Here is a 22,899-nt window from a genome sequence, read left to right on the forward strand (position 1 = left end):
AGTGTAGTTTTAAGAGGATGCTGGTGAGCAAAATGCCTTTTCGATCAGATTTTAAAATGGCTTTTTGCTGTGCGGAAGATAAAACCTAAGATCCCCAAATAATCCCTTTTATTATGTTAAAGAATCAACAGGCCTCACATCACAGTGACTCTCGGTTTAGATTATTGCTAAATGGCTTTGACATCTGTGTATATTAAAAATAGAGGCATTGATAGCAAAACCTACATTTATCATTTTTATTTGAGTTAACATGCTCTCATTAAATGTTTTCCTGAAGGATTAAAATAGTTTAATATTTTAACTTCATCATTAACTTCACCTTTCTATATTCTAATAGGTTCTTAATCATTCATTTAGCCAATAAGAATTTGATCCACCATAGTTGAAAAAGTCCGTCCTTAAAGTAACTATAAGCAATAATTTCATAGTAAAATATGAAATGTTAATATGAAAAGTGTCTGTAACAGTTTAAGATGTTAGCGTGTCAGTGATTTAAATCTAGTTTGGAGCCAGGGAGGACATTTCAGGGGACAAATGCTCAAACGAAATAAAAAAGACCCATCTGATTATTATTTATAGGAAAACACACAACATCACTAATATTACTTATATGTGTGTTCATTTAAATACCGTTACACAAAAATAACAAAACAACCTTCAGAATCTAGCGTGAAGAAAACAACATCAAGTGTCTGTCTAAAAAATAAATATTAGCTAGAATATCATCTTGGACATAATAAAATAAAATCTAAAATAAAAGTCTCCTCAGGAGGGCGCCGACGTCTCAGCAGAGAATCGATAGAAACTGAAGCTGAAAGTGATCAAAGCTTCCTTCAGGTGTTCTCAAAGTTAATTCAGCTCAATCAGAGCTGCAGTTTGTTTGTGCAAAATGTCAGAACTCCTACAAGCAAATTAAATTAGTGCTCATCTTATTTTATTTAGTTTTTTTTGTTACTCTCCTGTTAACTTAAATATTATTAACTTTCTTTTTTAATGTAAAATTACTCCTGCTAAATCTAACTACTAAGAACAAATCCTAATGACAACATGTAATGTTGTAGGTCCTTTCATCAACAACACAAGAGAAGAATGACTTTAGGGAACTTTGGATTCATTTAGTGAAAATACTGCATCACTGTAAATACAGATAATAAAAGCTGTAAATATTAATTCATATAAGATAACTTTATAATGATCTGCACTGCAACCGTTTGTTTGAGATATCAAATCAGTGTTTACAACATTTCTGTTATTTGGTCTTATAAATTAAAGACAGTAAAGAAGTTTCAAACAGCTAAAAACAGTCCCATACATTTATGCTGCAGCGCGATACTCACCTGCTTTAAATAAGATGAAATATTCACAGTGTTCATATGTTGAGTAATAAACTTTATTTATACAGCAAAGCAAAGTCAAAAATTGCATTACAAAGCAAAACAAAACAAAAACTTTAAATAAAATACCTTTAAAAACATTCTGAATGGAAGAATATGACTAATATATCAAAAGAGTTGAAGCTTGTGCTAAAATGAACTGTATGTTTGCTGCCGACTGAAGATGAGATGAGTGTTTTTGCCTTTTGCTCTTTAGGGCATTAAGAGTTTTCCAAATATTCATTTGGACCATTTAATCTACATAAAAACATCCAACGCTGGGAAGGTGTTCCCTTTTTTTTATGTTTCTCTTCATCGAGTTGAGCCAAAGCAGATAAAATGACAGTGCCTGTGCTTTAGTCATTTTTAGTTGTTTCAGTTATCAGCACACTGACACTCTGCAGGTCGTGTTTTTGATTATAGCTGTGCTTTAAGTACACTGTGTCATTAAAACGCAGATCCTGTTTCCTGCCCGGTCCTGAAACACCTGATACTGTCGGTACTTTCAGAGGATTATTGGTCACCTACAGTCATTGTCCCCTTTGGCAACTCACCCATCTCCAGTTAATTAGTTTGTAATGTAACACTCTTAGTATCTGCCACTTTAACTGCTTGAGAAGAACTTCAGGAAACTAAGAATGCCTCCCTTCTTTTTTTTATTTACTTCAGTTATCATACTAGTGAGGATGACGACGATGATGATGATTCCTCCGGTGTGCATTCCAGCTATTATAAATATAAGATGTGATCAGATGTAATCAGTGTGTGAACCAATAAAAAGACAATGCAGAGAGCACTTTCTGTCTCTCTCTTATCTCAAAGTGGCCACACGGTGATTTCACTGGCTGTTCTTCTTCTTTTCAAACTCAGTGTATCTTGATTACGAGGTAAGACTGCTGCTGCAGGAGCTTCAGGTTCAGTCTCTACTGGAGGGAAGTTAGTAACTGATTCAGCTAACGTCTTTGAGGTCTAAAGGTTTAAATGTATGGAAATATATTTAAATGAAATCTGCTTTATTTTTCATGGGTCACTTAGAAAACAGTCCCTGGGTCTGAAGAAGACTTTATCCATTTGTAAACCACAGAATCTGTATCTAAAGTAGTGAAATTCAGGATGCTGGTTTGACTTCTCATTGCAGGACTTTTATTTGTTTTTATATTTTTCCCAGCTCGTGCTAAAGGATGTGAAAACTTCCCGGTCAGGAGTCACAGGAGGTTTTATGGGATGTTATGTGAACATCATCTGGATGGGACACTTTCAGTTTTTAACTCGGCTTCTACATAATCAGCGTTTATTGGCCTGAATATGGCTCTTAACCAGAACATATAAATGTGCCTGATGGAAAAATACAACTGAGTCTCATTCTTCTCAGTCAGGAAATGTTATTGGGAATAATTTACATTTCTGTCTGGGTCAGTAGAAAGGTTTAATCTGGCCTTCTTTGTGCTTTCAGGAGGAAATATGGCTGTTTGTGAGGCAGCGATGAGGAATCATTAGGTGGTCGAATTCCTGCTGGGACAGAAGTGGTTCGTTTGTCTGCGGACAGTGTTCAGGCCATTTCAGGTGCCGACCTTCTGTAACAAGTCAAAGAGGTCACAGTGAATGTGAATGGGCCATTTTGAGTTTAATCAGAATCACAAAAACCTGCTCAGCATCACAATATGGGCCACAATTACCATACAAAGGAGGAGCTGGAGGAGCGAATAACAGATGTAAACACATTAATATCCTGTTTAGTTTAGTTTAGTAGTTTAAAAAACAGTTAAAAATATTTTAAATATTTCCCTGTTGCTTTTTTTTTTGTTTTGTTTTGTTTTGGTTCGTCACTTTCCCGCGTTTTTCCAACGTTCTGATGACGTCACGACGCAGCTCAGCACCAGCGTGATGGTTTAGACTGTGTCCGTGAGGCGCGCCCCCGCCGCCTCTCGTGAACGCGCTGTGAGTGGAGTTGACTTCGGACACCGGGACCGGGACCGGAGACGGACCGACGGAGCACGCGGTGAACCACCGGGCACACTCACGGCCCCTTTACGGTAAAGTAAAAAAAAAATAATAATAATAAAAATTAAATAACGATCATTTTTAAAAAAAAAAAGACGTTAACGGGAGAGCGTTTTAACGGAACCTGCGCGTGCGTGAAGGTGTAAAAAATAAGAATGGGACGGTTAACCGGTTTAAAGAGTTCCGTCAGGACCGGAGAACACTGTTGGAGGGTCCGGGGCAGAGCCGGCCCCCCCCCCACCTTCATCAGTCTTTTTATTCACAATTAAAACAAAAGTGCTGAAATTCATCACTAAAGTTAGTTATTGTGTACTTTCTTAGTTTATAACGTGTGTGTGTTGTTTGACTGAAGGGAATCAAAGGATACGAATATTTTTTTCTGCTTTTTATGGAGCGTTTTCTACGTTAAGATTAAAAGCTAGCAGTCATTTGAATTATCTTAATTATCTTAATTATCTTAATCTATACTAAATCCTCACTCTTCACATCTTCATATCTTATTTTGTTCGACTAAATATCAATGACCCAAAGAAGTCAGTTTGAGATTATTTGAAGTATAATGCAGCAAATTTCCACACTTGAGTTCGTCAAATAAAATAATGGTTTCAATTTTCATTTGAAAACTCAATAATTTAAAATCAAAATAGTGAAAAAAGACAGAAGGCTGGATTTGGGACTTTACAATGATGACAGCGAGCCCTTTAAAACACATGGTGGTCTAGATTTATTTAAGATGCCGATCATTATCTGTTGTGGACTTTCTGAGGACTAAGATAAAGTTACAACACCGAAAAGTCTGCTGCAGTTGGGTATTTGTCTTATTGGTAACAAATCCCACGCAAACACCAAAACCAGAAGGGAATAAATCCCACATGCAAATATGATCTGTGCAGCCTGAGATCGCTCCTAAACAAAGATTTTAAAGAAGAGTTCTGGGCGTGACCAGCTAAAGCAAATCAGAATGCACTGAGATGTGTCCAATCACAGGTTTTGTTTCCAACAACAAAGACAAAGTGCTGTGTTGATAAGAGCTGCTGTTGTGAAGTAGATGGTTTTTGATTAACAGGATCTGTGGAGGAGCCACCTCACCGGTTCAGACAGACCAAAGGAGCACCGTGGGAATCCCGGCCTTTTTGTTTTGGGACGGCCGAAGGAGAGGAGCTGTGGCTAAACAGCAGCCATGCATCGCTTAAGGACTACAGTTGCGAGGCTGCGGCCTTTGACGGCTGCGCAGCCGGCCCAGAGCCTATCACAGCCCAGATCGTCGGCAGCCGAAGGAGGTTTAAGGACGTTTCAGCCCGTCAGGTGCTCTAACACATCTGTGGCTGCAGAACCTTTTCTTAATGGCACCAGCACTAACTATGTGGAGGAGATGTACTATGCATGGCTGGAGAATCCCAGGAACGTGCACAAGGTAATATATTTATTTATTATACATTATTTAGTCTTGAATTTGCCTGCTAGTGCACAAAACAGGTTCAGAACCATTCAATTCCGTCTTCCTGAGCCACCTGACAGTAAACTGAACTGTTTACTGAACTGAACCAGGTTTTCCACAAGAACAGTGTGTTGCAGCCATACAAAAGGAAATAAGCACATGATAAAGAACACTGTAAATAACCAGCCTCTCATGATCGAGATGTTGGAGTGTGAGTAAACGTGAAGGTTCTCAGTCAGTATCCGGACATCACTTGGCTCCATCCACCCAAACAGAACCACTGCTACGCTCAGATTCAGGCCAGCGGTGGCAAACAAATACTACTATGCAGGCTGCCGACTCTTATCGTGAACTTCAAACTTTGCTCCCGGTGAGTCGAAGTGGAACAAGCTCAGATCTACAACCGATGAGCCGCTGACGTCACTGAGTGGATTAACCTGAAGCCCTTAAACACAGGCTCTCACTCTGCAAAGCTGTCATGTAAACGGGTTTGGATTGGTGTTATTGAGATGTTGGCCCCCTTAAACACTGTTTATCTGCACCAAGTTAAACCTGCTGCCGTCGTTGTCTGCCGGTACTGCCTTCATGTTTTTCCTTAACGCTCACGGCACCGTGGTAAAAAGGTCATGTTACATCTACATTCCAGCTTCTGTTCCACTACGGAGCTTTCTTTACAACCGACAGCACTGACCTTTAAAGCCTCACGCAGCAGTAAGCCAATCATTCTGCTCTCTGGTTAGAACCGCAGTTACAAGGTCAATCACATCAGAGATGGGCCTGTGGGTCACGAAGTGAAATATCTCCGAAACACATTCATGGTCCCCAAAGGATGAATCCTACTGATTCCCTGACGTCAACTCCAGCATGATGTTTGTTACATTTGTGATCTAGTACCACATTTAAAGCTTCATAAAATTAACTGAATGGAATGTCATGCTGTGAATTTTCTGCCATTTTACAGACTAAAAGCTAATTTGATGATAAATTCCTAAAAAATAATATTTTGTGCCCCAAGATTAATTTTGTTCATTCTTTGTGCTAACTGAGAAAACCAGTTGAATAATTTGCCTTCTCTCCTTTATCACCCTGCAGTCCTGGGACATATTTTTCCGTAACACTAACGCAGGGGCTCCACCTGGAGTGGCCTACCAGAGCCCCCCACCCCTCGGCAGGACTCTTCAGGGGCTGACCGGTGTGCAGGGACTGATACAGGCCCAGCCCAATGTGGAGAAACTGGTGGAGGATCATCTGGCAGTACAATCCCTCATCCGAGCATACCAGGTAAATGTTTGTTGTTTGGTTATTATGTGGTTCAGGATGAAATCGTAGAAGGACTTACTCTGACCACCAACGGCATCAGACCCAGTTCGTCTAAAGAGGCTAGATTTTAACACTAAACTAAATAAACTGATGAGATCAGACAATCCTTTATTTGTCCCTCAGTTACATTAGGAGCTGTGACAGTCGGACAGAGCACAGATGGTCAGATCGACCACTCACTCCTTCTCAGTTCCACCTTTACCCCAAAGATGGTGTATTCTGGTTTCAAAAAACAAAAATGGCCGACAGACAAAAAAAAGCCGGAGGCTCACAAACTGTCATCGAGCAGCTTTAATGACCTCACTGCCTGCTCGGTTGACGTTGGTAGTGTCTGTCCAGACGCTTCGTTCCAACCTTTAACGCACAGAAAGGGACACGGACACTGGTACAAACACGAACTGAGCCCTGTTGCCCCCTTGTGTAGGTGCGGGGACATCACATAGCGAAGTTGGACCCCCTGGACATCAGCTGTGTGGACTTTGACGACGCTCCATGTACCATCGGTTTCCAGAATGTTGGTGAGAAATATTAACCTGCTAACCTGTATGTGTCATAAATGTATTTGAATATGAGCACTTGAATGATCCTTTATTGTTATTATACAAGAAGAAGCAATGAAACTGATTTAAGCTGCTCTCTAACCCTAAACGATCATTGTTATAAAACTAAACTCAACCAACTGAAGCAGCATGATGAATTAGAACAACATCAGTCCTGTCCCTTTCAGTGTTTGTATTTGGGCCTCAATAAGTCATGTTTGTTGCTGCTTGGGTATCTTGTTGTTCTTATCAGCGCAGACTGTACATCAAGTGATGTTGTATGTTTCTGGGGAAACCAGATAAGACAGCATGCTTTATGGTTGCTGCTGTCAGAGCTGTCGTCGTTCTAACAGGGCATGGATGTGGAGTCCCAGCCCTGCACATGTGCATCTTCTTATTATTGTGTAAAAACTTATGGTTTATGAGGAGATAAGATGACCAGATGGAGCATTTGGAGATTAACAAGCCTAATTTTTATTATCTGCCTTTTAATTGACTTGTGTCCGTTGTCTGTTTTCAGGACAAGAACACTGAAAGGAGTAAATACACAATATAGAGAAGGAACCTAAACAGACCAGTGAATAAAAATGTTGAGAAGTAGAGATGGAGTGAGCTCGTCTGATGTGAAATGATATTTGGCTCCTTGGTTTTGTATGGACTTTGAGTTTTAGGTGTTTAAGAGATTCAGGAGCTGAGAGCTGTGGATAATATCTGTCCTGTAACATGCGGCCTTTACATTTTGGGCTCTAAAGGTGAAATTCTGTGCTGCTTCCAGCATAATTCAAGTCTGGGCTCCACTAAGTGACCAGCTCATAGAGTCCTATGAACATGTGACTGTACGTGACTGGGCCGGTGCTGCCGCTCAGCTCAGTTAGCAGCAGCTAACTGGTACGTGTGTGTTTGCTTTGGCGTGCAGTAAACTGTCATTGTGCCTAATGAAAAGGTTGGGCCTCCGAGTTCAAAGGCAGCCGATTGTTATGAGCTGTAATGGGATGTTTCCACAGCCAACTGTGCTATTGTCCCATTTCACTGAGCTCTGCTTTGTCTTCCTGCCTTCAACACGGTGGTCCGCATCAGCCTGACAGAAGATGTGAGAAGCTCTTTAACCTCTTTTCCCCGTCAGTGAGATCTGACCTTTGACCTTCATCCAGGTCCAAAGTTCTGCCCTTGGTTTCGTGGTTTCTCACTGGCTCAGTAATGAAGAATGACTGAGTCAGAGCTGTTCACCTTCTGGGGTGGTCGGATTGTGGACTTTATCTATTTCAGTGAAAATTAAATACAAAAACATAATTTGAAATGAAATCATCCCCTTTATTACAGCTGTAAGTGTCATATATGATGAATCAGTACAGAAATTTAAATGCAGCCCCGACATCACCTGTGACCTTCTGTCAAACATTGACCGACAGTTTTATTTGCTTTCACCTTCTGTCCAGTTCATCCAGAACCAGCTCCACGTGTACAGCTCTGGGAACTGTTGTTGTAAAATCAACCTTAACAGGAAGTGTTTTGCAAGTGAAGAGCACCTTTTATTGTTTAGCAGGTTTTAAGGTACAAACTCTGGTTAATGTAATTGATAGATATATATTTTTTCTTTTCGTTCTTTGCTTGTCTTTGCAACTTTCTTTTTTTGCTAAGACAGAAAAAAATAGCTGTAATCTCACCAGCCGTAAATAAAGCTGTTTATTAGAAGGGGTAATGTTTAGAAAGGAGGTGTGTGTGTGTGTGTTGGCTGCCTCCTGTGTTTAACCTTTGCTCAGCAGCCAATGGGGTCAAAGAGGACTTATCCAGGCTTATCTGCCCCCACTTCATTACAGTGCTATTGTGATTAGATTGCAGCCAGAGGTGTTTGGATCATTCAGACTCTTCTCCTTGAACTACTGCAGAGGGGAAAAAGGAGCAGGCTGTGTGTTCTTTACGTCGGGGGGTGGGAACGGTTCACAGAGAGGGAGGAAAGTCTAAAGACCCCTTATGTAAGCAAGAGAGAAAGCTGACTGTGGAATATTGGATTGAAGCGCTCGTGTCCTCAGTATAGCAGCCGGCACTAATTTGCTGATAGAGATGTTCAAACAGAGACTCAGAGCCGACCTGCTCCTCCTCCTCTGGTCCATATTGTCTTCTCTGTGGTGTAATCACGACAAAACATGTCAGAGATAAACACAAGCTGCTCCTCACAAGTCAGCCGTCCTGTGAGCTGTCACTTTTATTCTTCTTATAAAGGGAAATGTAGTAAGCTGGTGTGTGTTAAAAGACACGAGCGAACTCACTTAGATTGTCTATGAGCCTCTTTTAAAGCTGAAACAATTCATTTATTAAGCAGATCCTGATCCCGAGGGAAGAGAGAAATCTACACTGGTTCTTATAACCACAAATATATGTTCTCCCAGAGACTGAAATACGAAGGGTTTAGGCTGCTTGTGTGATCTCTGTAGTTCCTTGTTACTCCAGAGCCTCGGGGTCTTTTAAAAAGTGTTCATCCATTTTGAGATTGAAATCAGCTCAGTTTTCATTCTCCCCACCAGAGAGTTTTTGGTCTCATAAGAAATTAACAGATATAAATAGACTGAATGTAGCTTCAAGGTGTATTTGACCGAGTTTACACACACACACACAATATCATTATTGGCAGGGAGGGAAGCTGCATGATGGGAAATGTAGGATACAGTTGCAGAGGTTGACCCAGTGTTGCAAAAGTCAAATTATTTCATTTGCTTCTGCTGCATCCATTCCTGTTTAAATTCAACTTAAATGAAAGTACATGTTGGTTTGTTCCATGTATTCCAGTTAATGAAATGCCTTTCGAAAAAACAAGCAGTTTTTAAAAGACAGATTAAAGTTTTAAATGGTGCAGCAGTTTGAATTTCATCTAATCTGTCAGATTAAGTGGCTGCACACGGAGTTCAAACATGAACATCAACACAGGATTCGCAAATTCCTGGAAATCTGAAACTTGGTATTTTCCTCCCCTGTCTGTATCTTGGTCAAGGTTTCTTGTTAGTGTCACACACTCATCTTTTTCTGTCCTGTTCTCTTTCCTTCCTCCCACATCGGTCTGGTTATTATTAGGTTTTTATGGTCTGACCGAATCCGACCTGGACAAGGTGTTCCGCCTTCCCACCACCACCTTCATCGGAGGCAACGAGAGCGCTTTGCCCCTCAGAGAGATAATACACCGCCTCGAGGTAAATCAGTAACAACACACCAACAAATGAAGAAGTCATATCATTATATTGGACTCATCCTCGCTTCACCCCTCCCCGTCTCTCCCAGACGGCCTACTGTCAGCACATCGGAGTAGAGTTCATGTTCATCAATGACGTGGAGCAGTGCCAGTGGATCAGGCAGAAGTTTGAGACCCCGGGAATCGTGCAGTTCAGTTTGGAGGAGAAGAGGACTCTGTTGGCCAGGATGATCCGATCCACCAGGTCTGTCCCTCTGCGTCAACGCCTCTGGATCAGCCCAGTCAGTCCCGGTTTGAGGCCAACGGGTTTACTGGATCTGCTCCTGTTCACAGGTTTGAGGAGTTTCTCCAGAGGAAGTGGTCATCAGAGAAACGATTTGGTCTGGAAGGCTGCGAGTCGCTCGTTCCGGCCCTCAAGACCATCATCGACAAGTCCAGTCAGAGCGGCGTGGAGAGCGTGATCATGGGAATGCCTCACAGGTACGGAGACGTCTGACAGGACGTCCTCAAGCCGAACAGTGTGTCTGAGTGTCCCGTCCTCATACAGACGGTCCTCCTGTGTCTCCTCAGAGGTCGGCTGAACGTTCTGGCTAACGTCATCCGGAAGGAGCTGGATCAGATCTTCTGCCAGTTTGACTCCAAACTAGAGGCTGCAGATGAGGTTAGACTTAGTTTTTTTTTTTTTTGAATCTCTGTCAAAGACACAAGAAACACTGATTTCATAACGTTATTCGTCTTCTGGTCTCAGGGATCCGGTGATGTGAAATATCATCTGGGGATGTATCACAAACGGATGAACCGCGTCAGCGACAAGTACGTCACCTTGTCCCTCATGGCGAACCCGTCCCACCTTGAGGCGGTGGATCCAGTGGTGCAGGGGAAGACCAAGGCCGAGCAGTTCTACTGTGGGGACACTGAGGGCAAGAAGGTACTGCGGCTCGACGCCTGTTAGCCGTTACCTGGTCAGAACCTCTCTTCCTCTCCTTTAACCAGATGACTCACTCTGCAGGTGATGTCTATTCTGCTTCACGGCGACGCTGCGTTTGCAGGCCAAGGTATCGTGTACGAGACGTTCCATCTGTCTGACCTGCCCTCCTACACAACCCACGGCACCATACATGTGGTGGTCAACAACCAGGTATGAACTCAGGCCGAGTTTTTCTTCAGCAGCTAAACACAAAAAGTTTATTTAACAATCGAGCGACATGTTCAATTTTAAATTCATAATGAATGCTGAATCTTAAAAACAGACTGTTGTTGAGTAAAACACCTGAAATGATGGTGATTCTGGCGGTGAGAACAACAGAATGAGAGCGTCTCTCTGCTCGCCACAGATCGGCTTCACCACCGACCCCCGGATGGCTCGTTCGTCTCCGTACCCGACAGACGTAGCTCGGGTCGTAAATGCTCCAATCTTCCACGTCAACGCTGACAACCCAGAGGCTGTGATGTACGTGTGCAACGTAGCAGCCGAGTGGAGGAACACCTTCCATAAAGATGTGGTGGTGGACCTGGTGAGGAAGGAGAAATCATTCTGTGAATGTCCACGTGTTTCATTGTTAGCGACCTCGTTCACACATCAGCTAACTGACTGCAGGATGAGCTGCAGAAATGAAAAGAAGTTTTACAGGTCTGAACTTTTACCTCCTCACATCCAGGTGTGTTACAGACGTAACGGCCATAACGAGATGGACGAGCCCATGTTCACTCAGCCGCTGATGTACAAGCAGATCAAGAAGCAGAAGGGCGTTCTGCAGAAGCTTTCTGAGAAACTCATCGCTGAGGGAATCGTCACAACACAGGAGTTCGAGGTGAAGCGTCCTGCACTGGCTCCAAAGATGTGACAGAACCATTCATGTCCCTTAGAATCAGCTGATCAGCTCACCGGCCAGGCCAGGAAAAAGAGCATTTAAAAGAGCAGCTCAACAGCCTGAATCTTCCAAACAAAGATATGTGTTGGAGCTCACTCAGCTCATGGCGGTCTCTTTCAGGAGGAAGTGGCGAGATACGACAGAATCTGTGAAGAAGCTTACACTCGCTCCAAAGACGAGAAAATCCTTCACATCAAACACTGGCTGGACTCACCGTGGCCCGGTGAGCAGAGCTTAAACCATCAGGGGCCGGCTGCTCTGACTGCAGAAAGAAGTCAAAGCAAACTAATCTACAGTCCAACCATGACAGATTTGTAATGTGTGATGTGTGTTTAGGTTTCTTCACTCTGGAGGGCCAGCCTAAAAACATGAGCTGCCCGTCGACCGGCATCAGCGAAGACGAGCTGGTCCACATTGGAAACATCGCTGCGTCCGTCCCAGAGAAAGATTTCACCATCCACGGAGGTTCGGTCCAAACTCCTCCTGCTCCCATGAATATTCTCCACGTGTTTTAAAAAATGTTTGCTGTTTGTCACGTGCTGCAGGTTTGAGTCGGATCCTGAAGGGTCGAGCCAACATGGTGGGCCAGAGAGTGTGCGACTGGGCGCTCGGTGAATACATGGCCTTTGGCTCTCTGCTCAAAGACGGGATCCACGTCCGGCTCAGCGGACAGGACGTGGAGAGAGGCACCTTCAGGTACAAACACTGACGCCTCAAAAAGAGCTGCTCACCAACATCTCAACAACAAAACACCAAAGTTCATCCTTTTCTGATTTCACAGCCATCGACATCACGTCCTCCATGACCAGAATGTTGACAAGAGGATCTGCATCCCCATGAACTACGTGTCCCCAGATCAAGCTCCGTACACCGTCTGCAACAGCTCCCTGTCTGAATTTGGAGTTCTGGGTGAGCAGCACGCACACCGAAACACTTCATTAGTCCACGATCAGTCACTGACGGGCGTTTTTTCCATGTGCAGGGTTTGAATTAGGCTTCGCCATGGCCAGTCCCGACGCCCTGGTGCTGTGGGAGGCCCAGTTTGGAGACTTCCATAACACGGCCCAGTGCATCATCGACCAGTTCATCAGCTCAGGCCAGGCCAAGTGGGTGAGACAGAACGGCATCGTGCTGCTGCTTCCTCACGGCATGGAGGGAATGGTAGGAGCCGGCGCTACATCTGAACCGTCCTCTAAGCTGCTCCGAGGTGTCTCTTCCTCACCGGTCCTCTTTTTTCCCTCCTTGTCTCAGGGTCCAGAGCACTCGTCCGCCCGGCCTGAAAGGTTTCTGCAGATGTGCAACGATGACCCAGATGTTTTCCCCGTGAGTTCACATCATTGACAGTTTGTTCCACATTTGGCTCCGATTCAGACTTTATTCCTCTCGGTAATTTTCCACGGATGAGTCAGCTTGTAAGAATATGTAGTTGATCAGTATCAGTTGATCCCTGATAACATGTCCAGTGTTGCTCAAAGCAGGATAAAGGTCGATCGTTCATGTTTTATTGATTTGACTTTAAGGATTCAAATATTCTGGTTTATTCTTTCAGCAGGTACAAACTGACTTACAGGATGCTGCTGATACTTCTGCAGCTCTGAGTCTCTGCTGATGTCGCTGATGTCAGTGACCCAGCTGAAGAAGGAAACAGCAGCAGAAGAGTTTTCATTATCCCTGACTTTCCTCTTCTTCTTCTCTCAGAAACAGTCCGAGGACTTCGCGGTGCGTCAGCTGTACGACACTAACTGGATCGTCGTCAACTGCTCCACTCCAGCGAACTACTTCCACGTCCTCCGCAGGCAGATCCTGCAGCCCTTCAGGAAGCCTGTGAGTGCTGCTCATGGAGAACGGAGACTCTGAACACAACTGACAGTAAAGTCCCTGACTGTGCGCTCTGCTCTCTCTTTAATTAATGCCCTGAACTGCAGCTCATCGTATTTACACCCAAGTCGCTGCTGCGCCACCCTGAAGCCAAGTCCAGCTTTGATGACATGCTGCCAGGTGAGCGCTGACGTGCTCCGAAACACAAACCTCTTCTGAGAAACTGTATTCAGACTTCCTGTGTGTTTGTGCTTCCTGCCCTTCAGGGACTCATTTCAGGCGTATAATCCCAGATGACGGACCGGCAGCTGCCAGCCCAGAGAAGGTGAAGAGGGTCATTTTCTGCACTGGAAAGATCTACTACGAACTGATCCGGGAACGGAAGAACCGAGGAATGGACGATGATGTAGCTGTGGTCCGCATCGAACAGGTGAAGTCCAGACCGTCCAACAGGAGTGAAACTGGTTTCCAGTCTGCTCTCTGAGACTTGTATTAGAATAGCTCTCCCTCTTTCTGTTCAGCTCTCTCCATTTCCCTTCGATCTGGTGAAATTAGAGACGGATCGTTACCTGAACGCCGACCTGGTCTGGTGTCAGGAGGAGCACAAGAACCAGGGCTACTACGACTACGTCAAGCCTCGGATCCGCACCACCATCAGCCACAGCCGCCCCGTCTGGTAACCTCCGCCGTGCCGCAGTGCCGGATTCCAGCTCACCTCAGTGAACGTGTCCTCGCTCACTTGTGTTTGTGTGTTTGCAGGTACGCCGGTCGTGATCCCGCAGCAGCTCCAGCCACCGGGAACAAACAGACTCACCTCACGGAGCTGCAGCGTTTACTGGACACGGCGTTTGACCTGGAGGCGTTTTACGGGAAAGTGTAGCATCACGTCCGGTTCGCTCCTCAGACTCTTTTCCAATTAGACCTGCTGACGAAACGCACAACAGCTCACTGACTTTTACACTGTTACCCTGAAACCTCACGTGCACAGTGATGGACAGCCACGAGAGAACCTGCATCGAATGTAGGACAAAGTTTTTAGCTTTTATGTTTCATCTGTTTTTATTTGATTAAGTACAGAATCATTTCAGAACATCCACCAAACCAAAAGATTTCAGAAGCAGAGTGACGGAGGAAAATCACCATCAGCCACCAGCCAGACTCAGAGAGTTTGATTATGAAATTTACAATAAGAGATCATGAAATATCAGTGAAATTCTGGTATTTTGAAGTTCAGCTGAGTTTTCTGCTCACTTTAAACTCACCTTCCAGTTTCTTTACTTTTATTCTTCCATCGTCACACATTCAGCTTCAGTTCTTATTTATTTCCTCGTCGCTCCACGCTTGTGCCAAATGGAACTTTACTTGAAATGAAGGTTTTCTTTAGTAATAACGATAAAAACATGCCAGCAGTGATTTACAGAATGAAGGGCGTATTTATTTTCATATCATGATGTATGTTTTATTGTTTTCAACAAATAAAGATTATACTTGACCAACTTTTGTTTGAGGGAATCGTCTTTTTATTGAAACAGCTCTGCAATATATTTGATTTCATACAAACAAACTTCACTTGAACATTCATGAAAAAACATGGTCTTTGCTGTTATTGACAGTTTTTTTTTTTTTTTAACAAAATGACAAAGGTGAATTTCAGTTTTTTTATAAACTCATGACTCTTAAAGTTGAACCTTTTAAACTTATATCACATTTAAGTCCCTTAATTTCTAAAACGGAACCGTTTGGAAAGTAAAAATGAGACAAAAATAATCTTTACAGAATAAAAAAAGTTCATTTACAACTTTTTCTTTCTGCTCTGTAAATTCAGACGTGGATCCGTCTTCACAGCTGACTCCTCGACGGTCTCACTTCTCTTCTGATGAAGTCGAACAGGCTCATCTGAGAAACGGCGTGCAGACGTGTGGTGGTACAGAACTTCTCCAGGAGTCTGTACAGTTTCTCTGCGAAGGAGCAGTTGGACGGATTAAAGAGGAACAAGGAGGAAAAACACGACGACGTGCCGACTTCAGGTTCTCACCGACTGTGACTCCCTCTGAGACCAGCAGGTGGTGGATCCTCTCCAGGTCCTGCTGCAGGTCTTCGTCCCCGAAGGTGAAGAAGGCCAGCCCCCTCTTGGCCTTGGCTGCCGCCATCAGCTGGATCAATGCTGGGAATGAGCAGAGGTCAAAGGTCAGGGGTGATGAGGCGGCGGACTGACGGGAGGACTGGACTTTTGTTCGAGGTCTACCTTTGAGCTGAGGGTCTCCATGAAAGGCCCCGCAGCCCCACTTCCCCGTGGCGATGTCTGGATCTCCGTCATCACGGCCAAAGAATCCACAGTACGCCTTCAAGGACACAGAAATAATCAGGTAAAAACGACGAACCACAAAGTTTGTGAGAAAACTATGTTCTGTACGGTGCAGTGATTTTATCTGAGCACCTTGTTCAGCTCTCGTGTGATGCAGTCCATCTTGAACTGCTCTTTCCCGTCTTTGAAGTTCAGAGCGTCGATGGCTAAAATCTGTCTCTTCCGTCGACACCACTCATCCCTGCGAGGACAAGATTGGATCAGAAGGAAGAAGAAGAAGGAACAGCTGGTTTGAATTAACAGCCTGGTCGTACCTTTCCAGGTGATCCTCGTAAGGCCCCGCCCACTCAAAGCTGTCGCCAAACCCGGAGTACATGCTGAACTTCTGAGTTCCTGAAACAGAAACATGAGTCTGATGAATTTTTTATCGATGCGTCTATGAATTTATTTTAGAGTGAATTCCCACCTGTGATGATCAGACATTCGTTGTCTCCCAGTTTCTCAGTGAAGAGGCGGGAAACTATGAGCTCTGGATTTAAGAGGAACAGGATTTCCTCCTGAACCAGACCAGAACCCAGAATCCCCCCACCGATTAAACTGGAGGCAAAATCCACCTGCGCACACACACACACACACACACACACATTTAATCCAGATTAAAGCGGTCCATGGTTCTGGTCTGGTTCAGGATCTGACCTGCAGCATCCCGGCTCCTTCAGTCTCGATGCTGCCGTCTGATCTGATGTGAAGTTTATTCAGTTTCTCCTGAGAGCTGCAACGAAGAAAGAACCGAGAACATAATCCGGTGGATTATTTTAGATACAAGGAATCAAATCAAAATCAAATCAGATTTATTTGTATAGCGCCAAATCATAACAAAGTTACAAGGACTGCTTTAGTCACTCTAAAGTCTTATTTTTCTGTCTTTTTTTTTTTTTGCAGGTTTTGAGGAATAATTCCTGTATATCAAAGTGCTAAAAGGGGAATTTTTTATTCCTAATCCCAAATTCCTAATCCCAGGTTTTTTTGCAGGTTTTGAGGAATAATTCCTGTATATAAGTGCTAAAAGGGGCATTTTTCATTCCTACTCCCAAATTCTCAGTTTCGTCCTGATCTTCATAATAAAGCCTTGTTGGTTTTCTGGATGCTTTCTGGAGAGGAAACAGATCGTTCACCTTTTCCAGTCGGGCATGTCCGTGTTTTCCAAGCAGCGCCTCTCAAACGTCACCAGTCCGTCCAGTTTATTGTCTGCAAAGATACAAACGACCGTCACAGACTCTCGCTGAGCAAACAGGAAGTGGAGCAGCTTGAGGAGGACTCACCTTTATCGGTCACCACTTTGAAATAATGCATGATGGCCCTCAGCTTCTCTTTCTTCCGCTCGGACCACTTCCAGAAGAGACTGCAGGAGGAGACATGATGGCAGTTCAGAACCTGGAGAGGATTCCCAGCTCCGACAGGCGGCGCTGAGGAGGCTGTTACCTGGAGAAGTTGATGCTCGGGTAGCTGTGATACTCGGAGCCGGGCTTCAACATGTTGCGATGAGGGAAGGTGCAGAAAAAGGCGTTGGCGAGCAGGCAGGAAATCTGAACCTGAGACAAAGTGATGGCTGCAGTTTTCCCGCTCTTCAGCATCGGGATGCCCTGAAAACAGACAGGCTTCGTCACCATCAGCATCCCCACGTGTGAACTGCGATGGGCGGGAAGATTCGTACCTTCCTCACGAGCTCCGGGAGCCTCACCGCCAACGCTGCGATCTTTGGAAACAGCACGGGGAAGTAGTTCTCCTCCTTCGGGATGCACTGAAAAGGAAACACCGTCATTTCTGACCAGACGCTTGATTATCCCGGACAAACAAACGGACACCGACCTTCACGAAGGAGGCGAGCGCGTCAAACGTCCACTTGTCTTTGTACTTCGGGTTGATTTTGATGATTGCTTCCTGAAGGAGGACAGAGACGGTGGAGTTAGACAGGAAACACGTTTACAGGCCAACGATCCGGGCTGCTGAATCTGAACCTACCTCCACCTCTTTAACGCTCACTTGCTTCATTCTGGCCAGAGATTTCAGCTGCTTGTCGATCGATTCCCATTTGGGCCGAGTCGTCCAGGTTGGCTGAGGAATTCAACAATAAAAACTTTCCCCGCTGGTTTTAAATACATACACACTCATTTATCATAGTCAGCCACTCTGAGTTCAGGGTCCCCTGAGGACGAAACAAACCTTAAATATTCCAGATGGCTTGCCAATTTCATTACATTGTGAAAACGGCATCTTGACGTGGTCAGCTCCCCAGAACCGATTTCCTTCCACGGGTTTGATTCTGCCTTCTTTGTTGAAGGTAGGAACCTGGAATGACAAGAACACAAACACCTATTTATACATCCAGATCCTGAACACGTGAAGTCCTGTACTCTGTCTGAAGGTCATCAGTAGACCTCCATCTGGTCTGATTCTACATCAGGTCCAGGTTCTGTACTGATGCTCACAGTCTGGATTCAGAAACTGAACCTTAAAACCCGCCGTCAGGAATGCTGGGACTTTGTGACGTCACAACAAAGCGGCTATCTTCCACGTTCTTACGTCTATGAGGACCGTGTGGATCTTGCTGAAGGTTAGACTTCTCAGTTTGCTGCTTTGACTCGTCAGTTTCTTCAGGTCGCTGAACTGAGAACATGAGGAAGAGTCCTGCTCCCTCTCCGGTCTGCTGCCGTCATGTCCCGGTCCAGCTGGTCCAAGAAAGGGATCGGCATTGCTGTTGTGGCCTCCGCTATTCAGTCTGTCCCGTTGTCCTCCAAAGTCCTGATTGGGCTGAAGGATGTTTTTCATCTGGGAACTGTCGTTGCGGTGCTCGTGAGGCCCGGCCATCTTATGGGGACGGACCTGGAGACAGGAAATGATGACGAAAGAGAAAAAAAGAGATCTGATCAAAAGCCTGCATGACTGAAGATGTTTCAGGTTTCATTTCACACAAAGAACAAAAATGTCAACTTCATGGTGGCTCCTCCAAAAGGAGGGGGGGACATTTTCCCATAGACTTCAATATAAGGGAGGAGGAGGGACATTTTTCCATAGACTTCAACACAGTATTTTCAAACCTGGACTCTACGTCTATTTCTATAAACAGGAAGCAGCTCAGGACATCTTCAGGGTTCGTCCTCCTTCAGTGAGGACAGTGACTTAATGGTTCATCCTCTGGAGATCAGGGCTGTTTGTTGTTAGTGAGATAAAATAAATCCGAATTGAAATCAAAGACCTGAACGTGTCTCCTCCTGTTATTACATATTAATCTGACGCCTCTTTCGGGAATAATCCGGATCATAAAGAGTCTCCTGACTGCAGGTCTGGATAAATCCGGACTCACCGGATCTGAAGCGGATCGTCTGGACCGTCGGTTCCAGGTTTTAGTCCATCAAACGGAGTCGAACAAACAAACTGAAGTTTACTTTCAGTTCGACGAGAAAACGAAAGTGAAGGAGAAGCCGTGCTGCCTTCACGGCCCGAGGAAAAAATCCAGGAACAAAAGGGCTTTCCTCTTTGTTTGTGTAAATATATATTTAAGTAAAACATATACTTATTCATAAAGTACCACATATATAAATATTAATAAATATATTTTAATTTAAAACGAGAAAGATGTATATTATTTTAATTTCACTTTTAAATATTTCCACGTCTGAGAGACTGAAAAATAACTATAGCTGTGAAATAATAAAAGTGCTGTTCAGGAATAAAAGTCTCCAGATATTAATAAGAAGAGGAATTTAAACAAATAGAAACAGAACGTTTTTGGAGCTGAGTGTAAAGCAGATTCCAGAGCAGTCTGGTGTGTGAACACAGAGCGGCAGCAGCGAGCTACGATCAGTTTCCCTCGTTCCCTGAAACTCATTTTACTTCTTCCACAGCATCAACAACAATAATAATGTTAATGCTGGACCATCAGAACTGTGTTTCCATTTCATCTTATTTTATCTTCAGTTTCTGCTTCATTTCAGGAGTCAAATCCACATTTGACTGACTGAATTGACTGATTGAACGACAATTTGCTGCCATCAGAGGATGATGAAGAGCTTCCAGGATCATCATCATCTCCGGTCCGGATGTCAGAATCACCGCACCTACACCAAGCCTGGAATGTCTCACCGCTGAGACTGAAATGAAACGGATGGTCGAAGGAGTGGGAGGCACAAAGGTGGAGGTCAAAGGTCAAAGGATTGGAGAGACAGGAGAGAGAATCCCAAAAGAATCACTTTAATTTCATTTATTTATTTGGACAAAGTGACAGAAAAACATTTAAATCAGTTCAACATATTAATCAAAAAATAAATAAAAGTCATTAAATATAATATCATAAAACTGGTCAGCCAATCAGAAGAGAGCATCTGCTTCTTTGTGACATCACAAAGTCCCAGACGTCCTGACGGCTGGTTTGAAGGTTCAGGACTGAGAGCTTGGATACTTTCTCCTGGACCTGATTCAGAACCAAAGACCACATGGAGGTCTACCTTTGGACCGTGTGGGCCTTTATGGTATTATATTTCCCTCGCACCTGTAAAGTGAAGCAGCTTCTCAAAGGAAATTAATTATTTTAATCGTTAGTTAACTTATTTTAAATGCAGTGTAAAGATATCCTCCATTTCCTGCATGCAGCTCACCATAAACTGTCCATTAGATGGCTTTTGGATTGTGTGTTTGAAGACTTCAGTTTTAGGAATTCTTCTGCTGTTTTCCAACATTTCCAGAAGAACCTGTTAATGTGCAGATCCGTGAGACGGCAGGAGTGTCGATCATCCATGAAAAGAGTCATTATTTGTGTGTTTGCATTGGAGAAAACATACGTTCACCGAGGAGGGGAGGGCGGGGGCTGGATGGAGAGGAGGACTCTCCCCCCCCTCCCCGGCCTGAGGACGTGACGGGGGAGGCGGGAGGCTGGAGGAAGCTGGAGGGTGAGCGGCATCATGTGTTCCTATGCTGAGAGTCATGTGTGTCGCTATTCCAGCTGCAGTGAAGCAATGAAAGGGGTGGAGGACCTCCCTGCCTCAGTCATCCTGCGTCTGTGTGTCTGTGTGTGTGTATGTGAGTGTGTGTGAGTGTGAGTGTGTTATTCTGGGTCAGCCATTTCCCTGGAATGTTCTGCCTCCTGCCAAAGAGAAGTCACTACAAAGGAATGCACACATAACACGGCAGAAACAAAAGGATGACTTAAAAAGGCCTGAGAGTGAGGAGACAGGGCTGGTGTGTGTCTGTGTGTGTCTGTGTGTGTCTGTGTGTGTCTGCGTGTGTCTGCGTGTGTGATTGTCACACAGGAAACGTGTGTCTCCTGTCTCTGGCACTTTAAAGGTGCATGAATATTTAAGAAGGAGTTATGAAATAGGTGTGTGCAGTGTGTTGGCCCATCGGCCTGAACTCCCCACAGCGTCCCTGTGAGCATTATAAATTCCATGAGGGACATTTTTAGAGACGTGAAGACAAAGATGCCCCCCCAGTCCCCTCACTTTAACCTTGTTTTCGTCACAAGCAGCAACAAGATGAAGCACATTCTTCAATCTGAGAGCGCAGTCAGCTTTGCTTTCACTCCCACCAGCTCTCAGTTGTTCCCTCTTTGTCTCCTTCCCTCCCTCCTGTTTTTTCTTCAGGTCAGGTTGTTGCAGCCTCGGAGCCTGAGCGGGGTCAACACTTTGTGCAGCCTCTCAGGTTCAGCCTGCCGGAGGAGTGTGTCCCTCCGTCCTGTGACATTGTGAAATGACTGCAGTAGATTGGGACTGTGTGTGTCTGTGTGTGTGTCTGCGTGTGATTGTGTGTGATTGTACTATGCGGCAGGTCGTGGGGGAGGAAGCAGCAGCAGCAGCAGAGTGAAGCGTAGAGATGGAGGAGGAGGAGGAGGAGGAGGAGGGAGGCTGAAATGGATAGTGTAGAGAAAAATGAAGAAATGGGAAATCTCGGCACCTGTTTCCAGGGCAACAGAGGTCTGTAAAACACAGGCTGCTTGGACTTTTTTATTTTCCACGCTGCACTGCCCTCTGGCAAGATACTGCAGACACCTCTAATGACTCCGAAACACGGACTAAAACCTCCACGTCTGCCTGATCCATTAGAGGAAACCACAAAGTTTTGGCATAGTTCGGGATGAAAAAGCATTTCAAACGTCACCTTCTGAACTTAAACACAGAAATGTGTCATGTGCAGAAGTTCAGACACCCAACTGAGTCAGTTTTTTATTTCATTTGTCCACCCCAGCCTTTTTCAAAGGGCCGTTTACGAACCAGATGTTGGGATTAAATGAGTTAAACTCTCCTGTTTTATGTCTTTGTTTGTCATGACACCCTGCAATTTAATTGTTTGTTTTACAGTGTGGTGGACTTTGTCCAGCCACAAAGGTGTCCACCCTCCATTACCTTCATAATTTTTCCATCAACCATCTTGTTTTTGTTTTTGTTTTTTTCTCTAAACAGCAGAAACCAGAAAGAGCAGTTCAATAAAATAGAATTAAGTGAAACCTCCAACACAATGGACACAACAGGAAGTGATGCAATCTGCTAAAATACTGTCACACAAAGAGCATCACCTTTTGTCTCACAGTTAGTGAGCCACAAGCCACAACCATGTCAGAGAGTCCGACAGCCGAGAGGAAAAGGCCAGATGGATCATGTTTCCTGTTTTGTTGCTGCCCTTTAAAATAAAGATATCAAAATGCAAGAGAAAGAGAGAGAGAGAGAAAAAAAACACAAAACGTCACCACAACACGAGTGAAGTTATTTTAGTGGCTTGTTCTGAAAAAGTTGGAGTCTGTGTTAACTAAAACATCCAGCTGTCCTCCGTCTTCAGCAGGACAGTCAAAGTTTTCCCTCTTTCTGGTTTTAATCTCCTCCTGCAGCTGATTATCTGGATCAGGTATCTGACTTCATTGTCTGAAGGCTCCCAAACGCAGGATCTCCAATTTAACTGGAACTTCAACCCGGAAAACTTCACACAAAATAGAAGTCTTGGGAGAGCCGGACTGATGAAGTACCTGAAGAGGAGTTTTCATTGTGAGTTCCCCATTCAGGTTACTTT

General features: G+C 44.3%; 2 protein-coding genes across 2 annotated transcripts; one reads left to right on the forward strand and one right to left on the reverse strand.

Moving 5' to 3' along the window:
- Positions 1–3,321: 3,321 nt before the first annotated feature.
- ogdhb (oxoglutarate dehydrogenase b) lies at positions 3,322–15,028 on the forward strand. The gene is made up of 23 exons (XM_029515614.1): positions 3,322–3,406; positions 4,441–4,788; positions 5,905–6,093; positions 6,557–6,650; positions 9,738–9,853; positions 9,942–10,096; positions 10,186–10,332; positions 10,423–10,513; positions 10,601–10,780; positions 10,862–10,990; positions 11,187–11,366; positions 11,511–11,663; positions 11,844–11,946; positions 12,060–12,188; positions 12,269–12,419; positions 12,505–12,632; positions 12,706–12,884; positions 12,975–13,046; positions 13,422–13,547; positions 13,649–13,721; positions 13,808–13,971; positions 14,063–14,217; positions 14,301–15,028. Exons 2-23 carry the CDS (start codon positions 4,555–4,557, stop codon positions 14,419–14,421), a joined length of 3,069 nt encoding a protein of 1,022 aa, XP_029371474.1. The 5' UTR covers positions 3,322–3,406; positions 4,441–4,554; the 3' UTR covers positions 14,422–15,028.
- Positions 15,029–15,102: 74 nt separating this feature from the next.
- Positions 15,103–19,323, reverse strand: pargl (poly (ADP-ribose) glycohydrolase, like). Its single transcript, XM_029515615.1, has 16 exons — positions 19,211–19,323; positions 18,430–18,729; positions 18,070–18,195; positions 17,869–17,961; positions 17,716–17,787; positions 17,561–17,647; positions 17,329–17,489; positions 17,169–17,248; positions 17,022–17,094; positions 16,543–16,618; positions 16,313–16,460; positions 16,161–16,239; positions 15,979–16,087; positions 15,787–15,883; positions 15,577–15,705; positions 15,103–15,499 (listed from the first exon to the last, which is right to left on the reverse strand). Exons 2-16 carry the CDS (start codon positions 18,712–18,714, stop codon positions 15,381–15,383), a joined length of 1,734 nt encoding a protein of 577 aa, XP_029371475.1. The 5' UTR covers positions 18,715–18,729; positions 19,211–19,323; the 3' UTR covers positions 15,103–15,380.
- Between the last annotated feature and the right edge of the window lie 3,576 nt (positions 19,324–22,899).

Source organism: Echeneis naucrates, chromosome 12 (assembly GCF_900963305.1).
Source record: "Echeneis naucrates chromosome 12, fEcheNa1.1, whole genome shotgun sequence".
NCBI lineage: Eukaryota > Metazoa > Chordata > Actinopteri > Carangiformes > Echeneidae > Echeneis > Echeneis naucrates.

Coding starts and splice junctions, on each gene's coding strand:
- ogdhb (XM_029515614.1), top strand. CDS start 4,555: ATGCATCGCTTAAGGACTACAGTTGCGAGGCTGCGGCCTTTGACGGCT. Junction 10,097..10,185: donor AGGATGATCCGATCCACCAG/GTCTGTCCCTCT, acceptor TCCTGTTCACAG/GTTTGAGGAGTTTCTCCAGA. Junction 11,367..11,510: donor AAGATGTGGTGGTGGACCTG/GTGAGGAAGGAG, acceptor CCTCACATCCAG/GTGTGTTACAGACGTAACGG.
- pargl (XM_029515615.1), bottom strand. CDS start 18,714: ATGGCCGGGCCTCACGAGCACCGCAACGACAGTTCCCAGATGAAAAAC. Junction 18,196..18,429: donor TCCACACGGTCCTCATAGAC/GTAAGAACGTGG, acceptor TTGTCATTCCAG/GTTCCTACCTTCAACAAAGA. Junction 16,619..17,021: donor GACATGCCCGACTGGAAAAG/GTGAACGATCTG, acceptor TCTTCGTTGCAG/CTCTCAGGAGAAACTGAATA.